Raw genomic sequence first — 14,563 nt, forward strand, 5'->3', positions numbered from 1 at the left:
GAGCCACTGCCTGTTCACCCCGCTATCATCCAGAAGGCGAGGTCAGTACAGGTGCATCAAAGCTGGGACCGAGAGACTGAAAAACAGCTTCTATCTCAAGGCCATCAGACTGTTAAACAGCCACCACTAACATTGAGTGGCTGCTGCCAACACACTGACTCAACTCCAGCCACTTTAATAATGGGAATTGATGGGAAATGATGTAAAATATATCACTAGCCACTTTAAACAATGCTACCTAATATAATGTTTACATACCCTACATTATTCATCTCATATGTATATGTATATACTGTACTCTATATCATCTACTGCATCTTTATGTAATACATGTATCACTAGCCACTTTAACTATGCCACTTTGTTTACATACTCATCTCATATGTATATACTGCACTCAATACCATCTACTGTATCTTGCCTATGCCGCTCTGTACTCACGCATATATCTTTATGTACATATTCTTTATCCCCTTACACTTGTGTCTATAAGGTAGTAGTTTTGGAATTGTTAGATAGATTACTTGTTGGTTATTACTGCATTGTCAGAACTAGAAGCACAAGCATTTCGCTACACTCGCATTAACATCTGCTAACCATGTGTATGTGACAAATAAAATTTGATTTGATTTGAAGTAGTACTTTAAAGTATTTTTACTTAAGTACTTTACACCACTGCTACTAACAGCAAAGTGAGTAAGAAACATTTATGGGGCATTCATGTCTATGTATCAATGTTGATGCATGAATCGATTACTGTGCTCCTCGAGGCCTGGAGGGCTTTGGTATAGTCAACCTGCTGATGATCTCAACACTCTTCATTTCTATGTGTGTAATCAGGCTACTTTTGCTGAGTACTACGCTACACTCTTAGAAAAAACTTGCTATCTAGAGCCTAAAGGGTTATTTGGCTGTCCCCATAGGAGAACCCTTTGAAGAACCCTTTTTGGTTCTAGGTAGAACCCTTTTGGTTTCAGGAAGAACTTTTTGGGGTTCCATGTAGAACCTTTTCCACGGAAAGGGTTATCCTATGGTACAGACGAAGAACCCTTTTGGAACCCCTTTTAAGTGTACCACTTATGTTATTCCATGTTGTTTGATTTTTGGGAAATGTTTGTCAAATGGGACATATTTGTCAAAGAAACTGCTTGAGACGATGTCATCCGATGACTCATTTCAGGCCATGTCAGACATCCATTAGATGCATTGGCACCAAAAATAAGAGTTAAATTGTCTCTCAAGATAGAAAAGAAAACCAAATAGGAAATATTTTCTTTTCGGTCTCCACACTAACATTTTAACTGATTTCTCTGGTGCTAGGACGAATCAACAAACTCCCACCCGTCTCTTGGAGAATTGCATTAGTATGTCACCGTGATGGAAATTTGGCAAATGTTGAAGGAATATGGGTTGTCTAATCAGAACTAGCCTCAGAGCAGAATCCTGACACTCGGTTGGCGTAGAGTGGTTTTTAAGGATTTAACTGGTGCCAGATGAATTGCATTATGGGTTCATTATGGGTGAAGATGGTCATTTTCAGGGAGATAGCGATGGCAGAAACCGCAGATGGACAATCTGGGACCTAAGATCTTTGAAATGGTGTCATTTGCTTTTGCTGTCATATAAAAACTGAATTGAACCACCAATAAGCTTGTGCTTGCTATTTAGACCAATTCTGAAATGTTCAATATGTTTATTATGCTGTGATTATGTCACTGGCTATGTTGGTATTGAATATAACTTATAACTGAACTGTCAAATCCTTTGCTGGTGACTTGTCTGAATTGAAAATGCCCGGTGTGATACTGAATCTATGAAACCATTCACTCTTTTCCCTGAGCAGAAATCGAGTACCCTAGAAATATTTCATATTTCCCTGCCTTCTTAAAATCAAATCAAATATAAGTTTATTAGTCACGTACACAGATAAGCAGGTGCAGCAAAATGTTAGCTTCATGCTATGCTAGTGATTTTTCAAAGCTGTTAATCTGTGGTGAATGGAGCTAATCGCTAATACAAATGCTTTTCTCTTGTTCTCCCTCCCTTCCCCTGACACAGGAGCTGCTCAGTACCCAGGTAAACCCCCTACCTCCTCCTCTCTTCTCATTTACTTCTCTTTCTCTTACTTGTCTAGTACCCTTCTCTTCTTCATTTTTAATGAATGGTCGCGTCTCTGTGTGCTGCATATTAACTAACACTGGTTTCGCCATATCAATTTTATTTTCTCTGACTTATTTTTTCTCTTTCTTTGGCTCTGCTTCCGTACGTCGTGCGCCACCACTGCATAACTGCTGATAGACTATCTGTTGCTTCTGTACCTACTTATTTTCTTCCTCATCCCTCTCTTGTTCTGGATACCTTTTGCTCGCTATAGCTGGTCTAGGGTCAGTTTTGTTGAGCACTGCATAATGGATGATGGAAAACTTTGGGTCAGGGAGAGCTGATCTGAAACCAGATGATATGAGCAGAAGGTAACTAGACTAGAGCTTCAGCTTGTCATGTTCTCTTTTTCTTCTCAGTGTTTTGTGTTAGTGTTTTAGATGTCGATGGTCTGTGGTTTGTGAAATTGTTTGCATTGTCGATAAAATATATTTTGATACTCCTTAGCAAAACCTCAGAGCTTATTTTAAGAATGGCACTTCATTCATACTTAGACACTGTGAAATGGATGGCATGTCTGGACATGCCTGATTTAAAAATAACAGCCTTCTCTCATTTGCCTGATAACAAGGGCTGTTTTAATCTAAGCCGTCACCAATTATCACCCGAATTGGCCACTCAAACACTTACGTTTGCATTGCTCCATGGCACCATGGCAAACTGGGCTGAGTTCATGGGTTGGAACTAAAATAAGTGACACAAGCTACAAAGTAAGGTGTCTTTTTTGTCTTCAACTTTGATTGTCTTTCATTCAGTCATCCACAATTCAATTGTGCTTTAGCAGATAGCATACAGTCACTACTCTCTCGCCAACTATAGCACAACTCCAATCCTGGCGTGTGTACATCTTTATTCCATCCCAGCTCTAAATTGAACGCTTAGTTAATTTGCTTAATCAGGTTTGTTGGTGCTGGAGTGGAACCAAAGCCTGCACACTCTGTGGCTCTTATCCGAACCAGACCATTAGCTTTTAGCCCGTTAGCCAAACGTACTGTAGACCAGGTTGAGGACAGTCAGACGTTGAAACTAGACTGCTTGACAACGGTCCTCACTGCGGCACAGGCGACACTCGTGCTGGGGTCTGGACCTAGCATACCCCCTGACGAAGGGAGTTTTGAGCCTCGGCTCAGCAAACTGTCTGTGCCCTTCCTCTCTGTGTCTCCTTCTCCAATGTTTATCCCTTGATCTCACATCCAACTGTCCTGTCTAAAAGAATCAATGAAATGTGAAAGATGTTCGGGACTCCGAAATAATTAAAAAGAAAAAGGACAGCATTCAACCCAGGATGTTCTCATACGAGGTATCTACCTCTGAGCCATTTCAGGAGCTAGTTTAATAATAATTAAAAAGGACAGCATTCAACCCAGGATGTTCTCATACGAGGTATCTACCTCTGAGCCATTTCAGGAGCTAGTTTAATAATAATTAAAAAGGACAGCATTCAACCCAGGATGTTCTCATACGAGGTATCTACCTCTGAGCCATTTCAGGAGCTAGTTTAATAATAATTAAAAAGGACAGCATTCAACACAGGATGTTCTCATACGAGGTATCTACCTCTGAGCCATTTCAGGAGCTAGTTTAATAATAATTAAAAAGGACAGCATTCAACACAGGATGTTCTCATACGAGGTATCTACCTCTGAGCCATTTCAGGAGCTAGTTTGCGGTTTCGGACTTAAAATTTGATAATGGGATCAGGATCAACTCCAGTCCATTTTAAGTTGTGAATTTGAATTAAATTCTTCAGCTGACGTTATGGGCATTTTTTCAATTTGTGATTGGAATGATATTTCATTTCCTGAACGGACGATCAACAGAGTCTGTTGCAGGTACTGAGGAGTAAATACATTCTCCAGACACTTGATTAGAAGAAATACTTAGTAATGCAACACTGCGCCCAGTAAACCTACCACCTCCGTTATACATTCATATTTAAATCTGAGACCTTTGTGTTTCAGTCTAAATCAGTCTACAACAAATGTTTAGACTGATCCTGTTTTAGTATAACTGACTTGAATTTGATTTAGGTTAGGTAAGGTACTGTCCTTTGAAAACGACCAAATCTAACAAAAAAGAGCAACAAGTTATTTGATAGGATGACAGGATGAATCACAATAATAAATAATAATTACTTGCCACAAATGTAATTTTTGTAATGCCAATCCTGGTTATAGGTAACAATCCTTTGTGTGAACTGCCAACATTATTATGCATATTATTTGTTAATTGTGGGAAAAAAATTAAGATATGCTAGATTTTTTTAATATACACTACAGTTCAAAAGTTTGGGGTCACTTAGAAATGTCCTTGTTTTTGAAAGAAAAGCACATTTTTTTGTCCATTAAAATAAAATAAAATTGATCAGAAATACAGTGGAGACATTGTTAATGTTGTAAATGACTGTTGTAGCTGGAAACGGCTGTTTAGGCGTACAGAGGCCCATTATCAGCGACCATCACTCCTGTGTTCCAATGACACGTTGTGTTAGCTAATCCAACTTTATCATTTTAAAAGGCCTATTGATCATTAGAAAACCCTTTCGCAATTATGTTTGCACAGCTGAGAACTGTTGTCCTGATAAAAGAAGCAATAAAACTGGCCTTTAGGCTAGTTGAGTATCTGGAGCATCAGCATTTGTGGGTTCGATTACAGGCACAAAATGTCCAGAAACAATGGCCATGTCAGTCTATTCTTGTTTTGAGAAATGAAGGCTATTCCATGCGAGAAATTGCCAAGAAACTGTAGATCTCATAGAACGCTGTGTACTTTTCCCTTAACAGAACAGCACAAAGTGGCTCTAACCAGAATAGAAAGAGTGGGAGGCACCGGTGCACAACTGAGCCATAGGAGTCGCTGGTGCGCGATGAGACAAGGATATCCCTACCGGCCAAACCCTCCCTAACCCGGACGACGCTAGGCCAATTGTGCGTCACCCCACGGACCTCCCAGTCTCGGCTGGCTACGAAAGAGCCTGGGCGCGAACTCAGAGTCTCTGGTGGCACAGCTAGCGCTGCGATGCAGTGCCCTAGACCACTGCGCCACCTGGGAGGCCTGAAGAGCACATTTTGCCTGTCCTGTCTGATCCAGCAGTGGTGGGTTTGTGACCTTAGGCGACGTTGTTGCCGGTGATGTCTGGTGAGGACATGTCTTACAACAGGCTTGCAAGCCTTCAATCCAGCCTCTCTCAGCTTATTGCAGACAGTCTGAGCACTGATGGAGGGATTGTGCGTTCCTAGTGTATCTCGGGCAGTTGTTGTTGCCATCCTGTACCTGTCCCGCAGGTGTGATGTTTGGATGTGCCGATCCTGTGCAAGTGTTGTGACACGCGGTCTGCCACTGAGAGGATGATCGGCTGTCCGTCCTCCCTGTAGCGCTGTCCTAGGCGTCTCACAGTATGGACATTGCAATTTATTGCCCTGGCCACATTTGCAGTCCTCATGCCTTCTTGCAGCATGCCTAAGGCATGTTCATGCAGATGAGCAGGGACCCTGGGCATCTTTCTTTTGGTGTTTTTCAGAGTCCGTAGAAAGGCCTCTTTAGTGTCCTAAGTTTTCATAACTGTGACCTTAATTGTCTACCGTCTGTAAGCTGTTAGTGTCTTAACGACCGTTCCACAGGTGCATGTTCATTAATTGTTTATTGTTCATTGAACAAGCATGGGAAACAGTGTTTAAACCCTTTATACCCTTTACCCTTTATATATTTAACAGGATGGGATATGGGGAAAAATACACAAACTGCTACCAAAAATAATTTACTGTAATTTGTTACAAATGACGGGGTCACCCATGATTCACCAAACAATATTTTGAAAGAGGATTACCGTGTAGTTTACCAATAAGATGGTCTGGTAGTGAAGTGGACATACTTGGTATTCATATCCCGAAAGAAAGAAATTACAACCAACTAATTGCAGCATTAACGCAAAAAATGGAAGAGGCAAGTGGAAGGGGGAGAAAGTAAGGAACTTGAGTCGCCCCTGTATTAAAGACCAAAATTGCCTTAAGGAAATTGTGATAAATAAAAAAGTTTACCAGTTTCATTTAAGGACCAAAAAACTGACAGCTGTGCCATATAGATAGTTGGGAAGAGATTTTCGATGTACCGATTCCAAGGCCAATGTTTTATGAACTGATACAAAATATTGCTGGATTCAAAAGGTTAGAATTTTTCCATTTGAATTATTATACAACATTTTTGCAACCAATATAATGTTATATATATGGGGGATAGAACCATCCCAGCTCTGCATATTTTGCTGCGAAGAGACAGAATCATTAGATCATTTGTTTTGGTTACTGTCCATATGTAGCTTATTTCTGGTCGCAGGTTCAGGAATGGCTGACAACATTTACCTGGAGCTCACTCTGCAAATTGCACTGCTGGGTGATTTAAAAAGTCATAGTCAATCAATTAATAATATAATAATACTCTTAGCAAAAAGGTTTATCTTTCATTTACAATATGTAGAATGTATGAGAATAGAAAAACTGGATGGTGTTCAGAGATATAGAGGAGGGGTTGAGTGAAGCTAACTATTGTAAACTATACTGTTTCTGTAAAATGTATATAGGGAAAGGGAAAGGGGGATACCTAGTCGGTTGTACAACTGAATGCCTTCAACTGAAATGTGTCTTCCGCATTTAACCCAACCCCTCTGAATCAGAGAGGTGCAGGGGGCTGCCTTAATCGACATCCACGTCCTAAGAGTTGTTGTCCAATAGTTTACTCCAATTAGGATAGGGATGGTAGGGTTAGGGGAAAAGAATGAAAGGAAAATATCTTAAATATACAGTACCAGTCAAAAGTTTGGACACACCTACTCGTTCCAGGGTTATTCTTTATTTTTACTATTTTCTGCATTGTAGAATAATAGTGAAGACATCAAAACTATGAAATAACACATATAGTACTGAGCAGCAGGTTTCCGAATACTTTATTTTGTATTCATGTACAAGGTAGCTGTGGAGAAACAGCCAGGTGCTAGAGCCACATAGTACATACACTTAAGTGTGCACTCTCTCACACACACACACTAACACACACAGCTAACCAAAAGGAGAAACGGTGAGTGTGGAGGAGAGGAGGGGGGAAGAGGGATGCTGATAGCCTGTGTTCTGCTGCAGTGCCCTCTACCTCCCCACCTCTCTCTTTCTCTCTAAGTCTGTATCTCCCTCTTGTTCTCTCTCACCATCTCTCTCTTTCTCCTCCTTCAGACTGTCTGCAGGGTCTCAACCAGTTTTTGTTTATCTGGCTGGTAGTGGAGGAGATGAGCCCACTCTATTGCTCCTATCTCTCTCTTTCCCTACCTCTCTCCTTCCCTCTCTCCCTCTCTCCTGCCTCTCTCCCTCTCTCTCCCTCCCTGCCTCTCTCTCTCTCCCTCCCTGCTTCTCTCCCTCTCTCCTCCCTGAAAGAGATTTCCAAATGAGCGAGCATAATGGCAGGCCCTCTAGTTATAGCACCACTGCCTCTGATGCATTAATCTCTGGGCTGCCACCCCCTCCCCTCCCACACACACACACACACACACACACACACACACACACACACACACCTCCCACACACACACACACACACACACACACACACACACACACACAGTAGTACAGATAGACACTCACGCCATGCTGGTGCACATACACAAATCCCTTCACAGAGAGTCACAGTAAATGCACACATAATCATGCATTAATCACATGCATGATCATCAACATTAATCACATGCATGATCATCCACATAAATCACATACATGCAAGCAGCTATACACACACACACTTAATGACACTAAAAGCACACACACACATCGTCCCATCACGCCACTGATTTGGATGGTTTTCTGCTCTCCTTCTCTCCATCCATCCATCCATCCATCCACGGACAGCTCCCACGTGACCTCCATTTTACTGGTCATTAGCACCACACAGGCCTCCCCCTCCTTCTTTACTTCTCTTCTCCCTCCTTTATCGAAAGGCACTGCAAATGTCTCCCCACTGTCTCCTCTCAGAGTGGAGAGGGGGATGATGATGAGGGAGGAAGGGAATAATAGCACAGAATAGCTTTTGAAGGATTTTCTCTGTTTTTTTCACCTCCAAAGTGTTGATGCAGAGGTCAGTTTATAAACACTGTCTCCTAATCTGCATAAAAACGCCATGCTATTGTTGCTAATTAGCCACTACAAAAGCTTCTTCAAACTTTTCTTTGGGACGAGTAATCACAACTTAAGCTTTAGGCCCTTTTTGTATTGGAATATGCTTTATGAATATCGGTGGCATTGGTTCACTATTAACATAAAAAGTAGTACAGAATTGTTCAGAAGTGTTTTTTTGCGTGTTTTTTACAGTTATTTTTATTCATATACCTCTGGAGACATTAAAAAATAAAAATAAACACAGTGAAATTACAAGGGGAAGCATAGAACAAGTCAAAGACGATGTGGGATCATTCCAAGTCATTCCCTTTGAATGAGGTAGCTATCTCAAATACTAAAACATCCTCAGTATTTAAGAAACCATGAACGTTTCTGAGGAAAATGAAACCACTTGACGTCGTTCAATGATTCAACATTATCCCTATCAAACCTTTGATCTTATTACTGTGCGATAAAATATCTCTAAAACGTCCTTTTTACTCCCTTTAATAAGATTTGTTTAATCTTGAAAGCAGGCCATTTCTAAAAGGCTTAAATCAGGCTTAATGTATTTTATATTCTTGAGCAGCAGGGTACTTTTAGCCTGGTCCCAGATCTGTGTGTCCTGTAGAATCAACTATGGTTTGGCATGACAATGGCCGTAGAAGTTGGAATGACAGCCCAAACACATTGGTACATGGGTAGGGTTATTTGCATTAAGGCAGTGTACTGTATGGGAATTTGATGCTTTTTTACAATACAGTGTCTAGTTGGTTAGGGATTTTGGCAGGGCTGCATCACTGTGCATTTTGGGTTGAGAACTGGTTCTCCTACTCACAGATGGAGTGGTCAATGGCCACCCAAACTTATCCAGTCCACAGCAGAATTGTGTTGTGAAAAATCAAAGGGAGATAAAAGAAGTGCCTCTTGTTTTTTGAGAGAACACCAGGGAAACTCACACACACACTGAATTAGAGGTCGACCGATTAATCGGAATGGCCGATTAATTAGGGCTGATTTCAAGTTTTCATAAACAGTCAGAAATCAATATTTTTGGGCGCCGATTTTATTTTTATTTTTTATTTTATTTTACACCTTTATAACAAGTCAGTTAAGAACACATTCTTATTTTCAATGACGGCCTTAGAACAGTGGGTTAACTGCCTTGTTCAGGGGCAGAGAACGACAGATTTTCACCTTATCAGCTCGGGGGAACCAATCTTGCAACCTTAACTAGTCCAATGCAATAACGACCTGCCTCTCTCTCGTTGCACTCCACAAGGAGTTACGCGAATGCAGTAAGCCAAGGTAAGTTGCTAGCTAGCACTAAACTTATCTTATAAAAAACAATCAATCATAATCACTAGTTAACTACACATGGTTGATGATATTACTAGATATTATCTAGCGTGTCCTGCGTTGCATATAATCTGACTGAGCATACAAATATCTAAGTATCTGACTGAGCGGTGGTAGGCAGAAGCAGGCGCGTAAACATTCATTCAAACAGCACTTTCCTGCGTTTTTCCAGCAGCTTTTCGTTGTGCGTCAAGCATTGCGCTGTTTATGACTTCAAGCCTATCAACTCCCGAGATGAGGCTCGTGTAACCGAAGTGAAATGGCTAGCTAGTTAGCGCGCGGTAATTGTCATTGTGTTTCTGGTTCGAGCCCAGGGAGGAGCGAGGAGAGGGACGGAAGCTATACTGTTACACTGGCAATACTAAAGTGCCTATAAGAACATCCAATAGTCAAAGGTTAATGAAATACAAATAGTATAGAGTGAAATAGTCCTATAATTCCTATAATAACTACAACCTAAAAATATTGAAGACTCATGTTAAAAGGAACCACCAGCTTTCATATGTTCTCATGTTCTGAGCAAGGAACTGAAACGTTAGCTTTCTTACATGGCACATATTTTACATGGAACATATTGCACTTTTACTTTCTTCTCCAACACTTTGTTTTTGCATTATTTAAACCAAATTGAACATGTTTCATTATTTACTTGAGGCTAAATTGATGTTATTGATGTATTATATTGAGTTGAAATAAGTGTTCATTCAGTATTGTTGTAATTGTCATTATTACAAATAAATGTTTTAAAAAATCAGCCGATTAATCGGTATCGACTTTTATGGCCCTCCAATAATCGGTATCGGCGTTGAAAAATCATAATCGGTCGACCTCTACACTGAATCCTAGCGGATGAGAGTCATATCATCTGGGGTGCTTAGATGCACCCTGTCAAACACGGTCTCAGTGAGATATGACTATTTGACCTCCAAATTCACCATGTCAAAATACAGCATTGTTTGTTTGTTGTAAATTGTCTCCTTAGCTGTAGTGTGATACATAAGATAAGGGTAAGCAGAAGCTACAGTCCTAGTTAATTGCTGGGACAATAGACCCTTCAAAACTAATCTGACATAACTGGATAGGTGTAACGAATACAGTGGCAACCTTGCTTTCACCCAATTAGATCAGAGATCATCTCAAGGTAGAACCTGCCTTGTGCATATCAACAGGGTCAAGTGCTCTACAAACATTCCAATAACAGTCTAGCTACATTACCTAGTTATTGCCAGTTAGCTTTAGCAGGATACAGCTCAGCAAGGGGTGTGGCACAGTAAGAGCCTATCACTGCTCACTGCCTGTTTAATAGCCTGCTGTGTGCTAGCTAGCTCAAGATCCCCTTCCATATGCAAACCCACTGGTCAATGGTTAATGCTAATTTGACACTGGTGCTATTTTCACTGACTGAACGTGCTGAGCTTGTACTGGGGGTCTACCGGGCCCTGGCTGCCGGACCCTCTACGCTCCCCTCTAAATAGAGGACAGGGCCAGTGAGGGCCCGGTGACCTTTCCAACCCAGCGGTGCGCTGCAGCCTTCAGCCAGCTGTCTATGACATGCTGCGCAGGTGGTCTTCTCCCAACTGCTGGTGCTCTCTCTCTCTCGAAATATACCACACACACTGGCGCATACACACACGGGTCTCTCTCTTTCTCACACACACACACACACACACACACACACACACCTACTCAAATGTGTGCTCCACACTCAGACAAGTGCAGTAGCGCTTACACACACAGGGTGGGCTAGTACAGATCATCCTCATCTGACAAGTTTAATCTAGGCCAGAATGATCAATGCTCTGTCCTAGCGCTTTTGAATTCCACTAATTAAATACAGAGATAATGTAACAGATCTGTTTGAACAAGTTATGCAAATGCTACAAATAGTCTTTGGCTACATGACAGCATTCACAGAAAGCAAATGCACATCAAAGTGGGCCTACAGCAAAGCTAAAGTATGTTGCACATGCAAATGTTGCACATTTGCTTAGAATGAATGTATTTTATTGTTCAATCAATTCATTGAAGCATAGATACAATAGCCATCCTCCAATTACTATACACATGTCCCTATTCCCATTATGGATCTATTAGACCAGGGTTTCCCAAACTCGGTAGTACCCCCCCCCCCTCCTAAATGCACGTGTTGTTTTTTTGACCTAGCACTACACAACTGATTCAAATGACTAACTCATCATCAAGCTTTGATTATTTGAATCAGCTGTGTAGGTGCTAGGGTCGAAAACCAAAATGCTCACTCAGTGGCGGACCCCAGGACCGAGTTTGGGAAACCCTGTATTAGACCATATCTATCTTGTTGTTTTACTTTCTGGTCAGCTGCATGCAGTGTTGAGCTTTCCCCAAATCACTCTTGATGAGTACTGCTGTATTGCTAGGTTTTTGCTAAAGGTTCATCCAATATGCACACACATCTCTCCCATTGAATTTGACACGGTGGCTCCCCCTTGTGGCTCAGACACATGCACATCTATACATGTACAGTGCATTTGGAAAGTATTCAGACCCCTTGAATATTTCCACATTTTGTTACGTTACAACCTTATTCTAAAAGTAAAATAAAATCCCTCAGCAATCTACACACAATACCCTAATAATGACCAAGTGAAAACAGGTTGAGAAATGTTTGCTAATTTATAAAAACTAAAAACAAATACCTTATTTACATAAGTATTCAAACCTTTTTCTATGAGACTCGAAATTGAGCTCAGGTGCATCCTGTTTCCATTGATCATCCTTGATGTTTCTACAACTTGATTGGAGTCCACCTGTGGTAAATTCAATTGATTGGACATGATTTGGAAAGGCACACACCTGTCTATCTATATAAGGTCCCACAGTTGAGAGTGCATGTCAGCGCAAAAACCAAGCCATGAGGTCGAAGGAATTGTCCGTAGAGCTCTGAGACAGGTTTGTGTCAAGCCACAGATCTGGGGAAGGGTACCAAAAAATGTCTGCAGCATTGACGGTCCCCAAGAAAACAGTGGCCCCCATCAGTACACCCGCACATTGACTCTGTACTGGTACCCCCTGTATATAGCTTTGTTATTATTATTTTATTGTTGCTCTTTTATTTTTTACTTTAGTTTATTTAGTAAATATTTTTCTTAACTGCATTGTTGGTTAAGGCCTTGTAAGTAAGCATTTCACGGTAAGGTCTACACCTGTTGTATTCGGAGCATGTGACAAATAAGATTTGATTTGATCATTTTTAAATTGAAGGAGTTTGGAACCACCAAGACTGTTCCTAGAGCTGGCTGCCCGGCCAAACTGAGCAATCGGGGGAGAAGGGCCTTGGTCAGGGAGGTCACCAAGAACCTGATGGCCACTCTAACAGAGCTCTAGAGTTCCTCTGTGGAGATGGGAGAACCTTCCAGAAGGACAACCATCTCTGCAGCACTCCACCAATCAGGCCTTTATGGTAGTGTTGCAGACGGAAGCCACTCCTCAGTAAAAGGCACATGACAGCCCGCTTGGTGTTTGCCAAAAGGCACCTAAAGTCTCTCAGACCATGAGAAACATGATTCTCATTTGGAGGAAACCTGGCACCATCCCTACGGTGAAGTATGGTGCTGGCAGCATCCTACTGTGGGGATCTTTTTCAACGGCAGGGACTGGGAAACTAGTCAGGATCGAGGCAAAGATGAACAGAGCAAAGTACAGAGATCCTTGATGAAAACTTGGTCCAGGGTGCTCAGGACCTCAGACTGGGGCGAAGGTTCACCTTCCAACAGGACAACGACCCTAAGCACACAGTCAAGACAACGCAGGAGTGGCTTCGGGACAAGTCTAATCAGAGAAGTAGTTGGTGAACCAGACGAGGCAATCATTTGAGAAACCAAGGCTGTCGAGTCTGCCGATGAGGATGTGGTGATTGACAGAGTCGAAAGCCTTGGCCAGATCAAGGAATATGGCTGCACAGTAATGTTTCTTATCGATGGCGGTTAAGATATCGTTTATGACCTTGAGCGTGGCTGAGGTGCACCCATGACCAGCTCTGAAACCAGATTGCATAGCAGAGAGGGTATGGTGAGATTCGAAATGGTCGGTAATCTGTTTGTTGACTTGGCTTTTGAAGACCTTAGAAAGGCAGGGTAGGATAGATATAGGTCTGTAGCAGTTTGGGTCAAAAGTGTCCCCCCCTTTGAAGAGGGGGATGACCGCAGCTGCTTTCCAATCTTTGGGAATCTCAGACGACACGAAAGAGAGGTTGAACAGGCTAGTAATAGGGGTGGCAACAATTTCGGCAGATAATTTTAGAAAGAAAGGGTCCAGATTGTCTAGCCCGGCTGATTTGTAGGGGTCCATATTTTGCAGCTCTTTCAGAACATCAGCTGACTGGATTTGGGAGAAGGAGAAATGGGGAAGGCTTGGGCGAGTTGCTGTGGGGGGTGCAGTGCTGTTGACCGGGGTAGGAGTAGCCAGGTGGAAAGCATGGCCAGCCGTAGAAAAATGCTTATTGAAATTCTCAATTATAGTGTTTCCTATCTTCAGTGCAGTGGGCAGCTGGGAGGAGGTGTTTTTATTCTCCATGGACTTTACAGTGTCCCAGAACCTTTTTGAGTTAGTGTTGCAGGAAGCAAATTTCTGCTTGAAAAAGCTAGCCTTGGCTTTTCTAACTGCCTGTGTATAATGGTTTCTAGCTTCCCTGAACAGCTGCACATCACGGGGGCTGTTCGATGCTAATGCAGAACGCCATAGGATGTTTTTGTGTTGGTTAAGGGCAGTCAGGTCTGGGGAGAACCAAGGGCTATATCTGTTCCTGGTTCTAAATTTCTTGAATGGGGCATGCTTATTTAAGATGGTTAGGAAGGCATTTAAAATAACCAGGCATCCTCTACTGACGGGATGAGATCAGTATCCTTCCAGGATACCCCGGCCAGGTCGATTAGAAA

General features: G+C 41.9%; 1 protein-coding gene across 4 annotated transcripts in view; it reads left to right on the top strand.

The window, feature by feature from the left end:
• LOC112228465 (cell adhesion molecule 1) overlaps positions 1-14,563 on the top strand; it is a 495,694-nt gene that overhangs the window by 360,178 nt on the left and 120,953 nt on the right. For 3 of the 4 annotated variants that reach the window (XM_042309109.1, XM_042309111.1, XM_024393800.2), the window contains exon 2: positions 2,059-2,076. The exons of the other annotated variant lie outside the window; for it this stretch is intronic. In XM_042309109.1, coding sequence (XP_042165043.1) covers positions 2,059-2,076 — 18 coding nt within the window. The remainder of the gene's footprint in view (positions 1-2,058; positions 2,077-14,563) is intronic. 4 annotated transcript variants of the gene reach the window in all.

The sequence above is a fragment of the Oncorhynchus tshawytscha genome, linkage group LG30, assembly GCF_018296145.1.
Source record: "Oncorhynchus tshawytscha isolate Ot180627B linkage group LG30, Otsh_v2.0, whole genome shotgun sequence".
Lineage (NCBI taxonomy): Eukaryota > Metazoa > Chordata > Actinopteri > Salmoniformes > Salmonidae > Oncorhynchus > Oncorhynchus tshawytscha.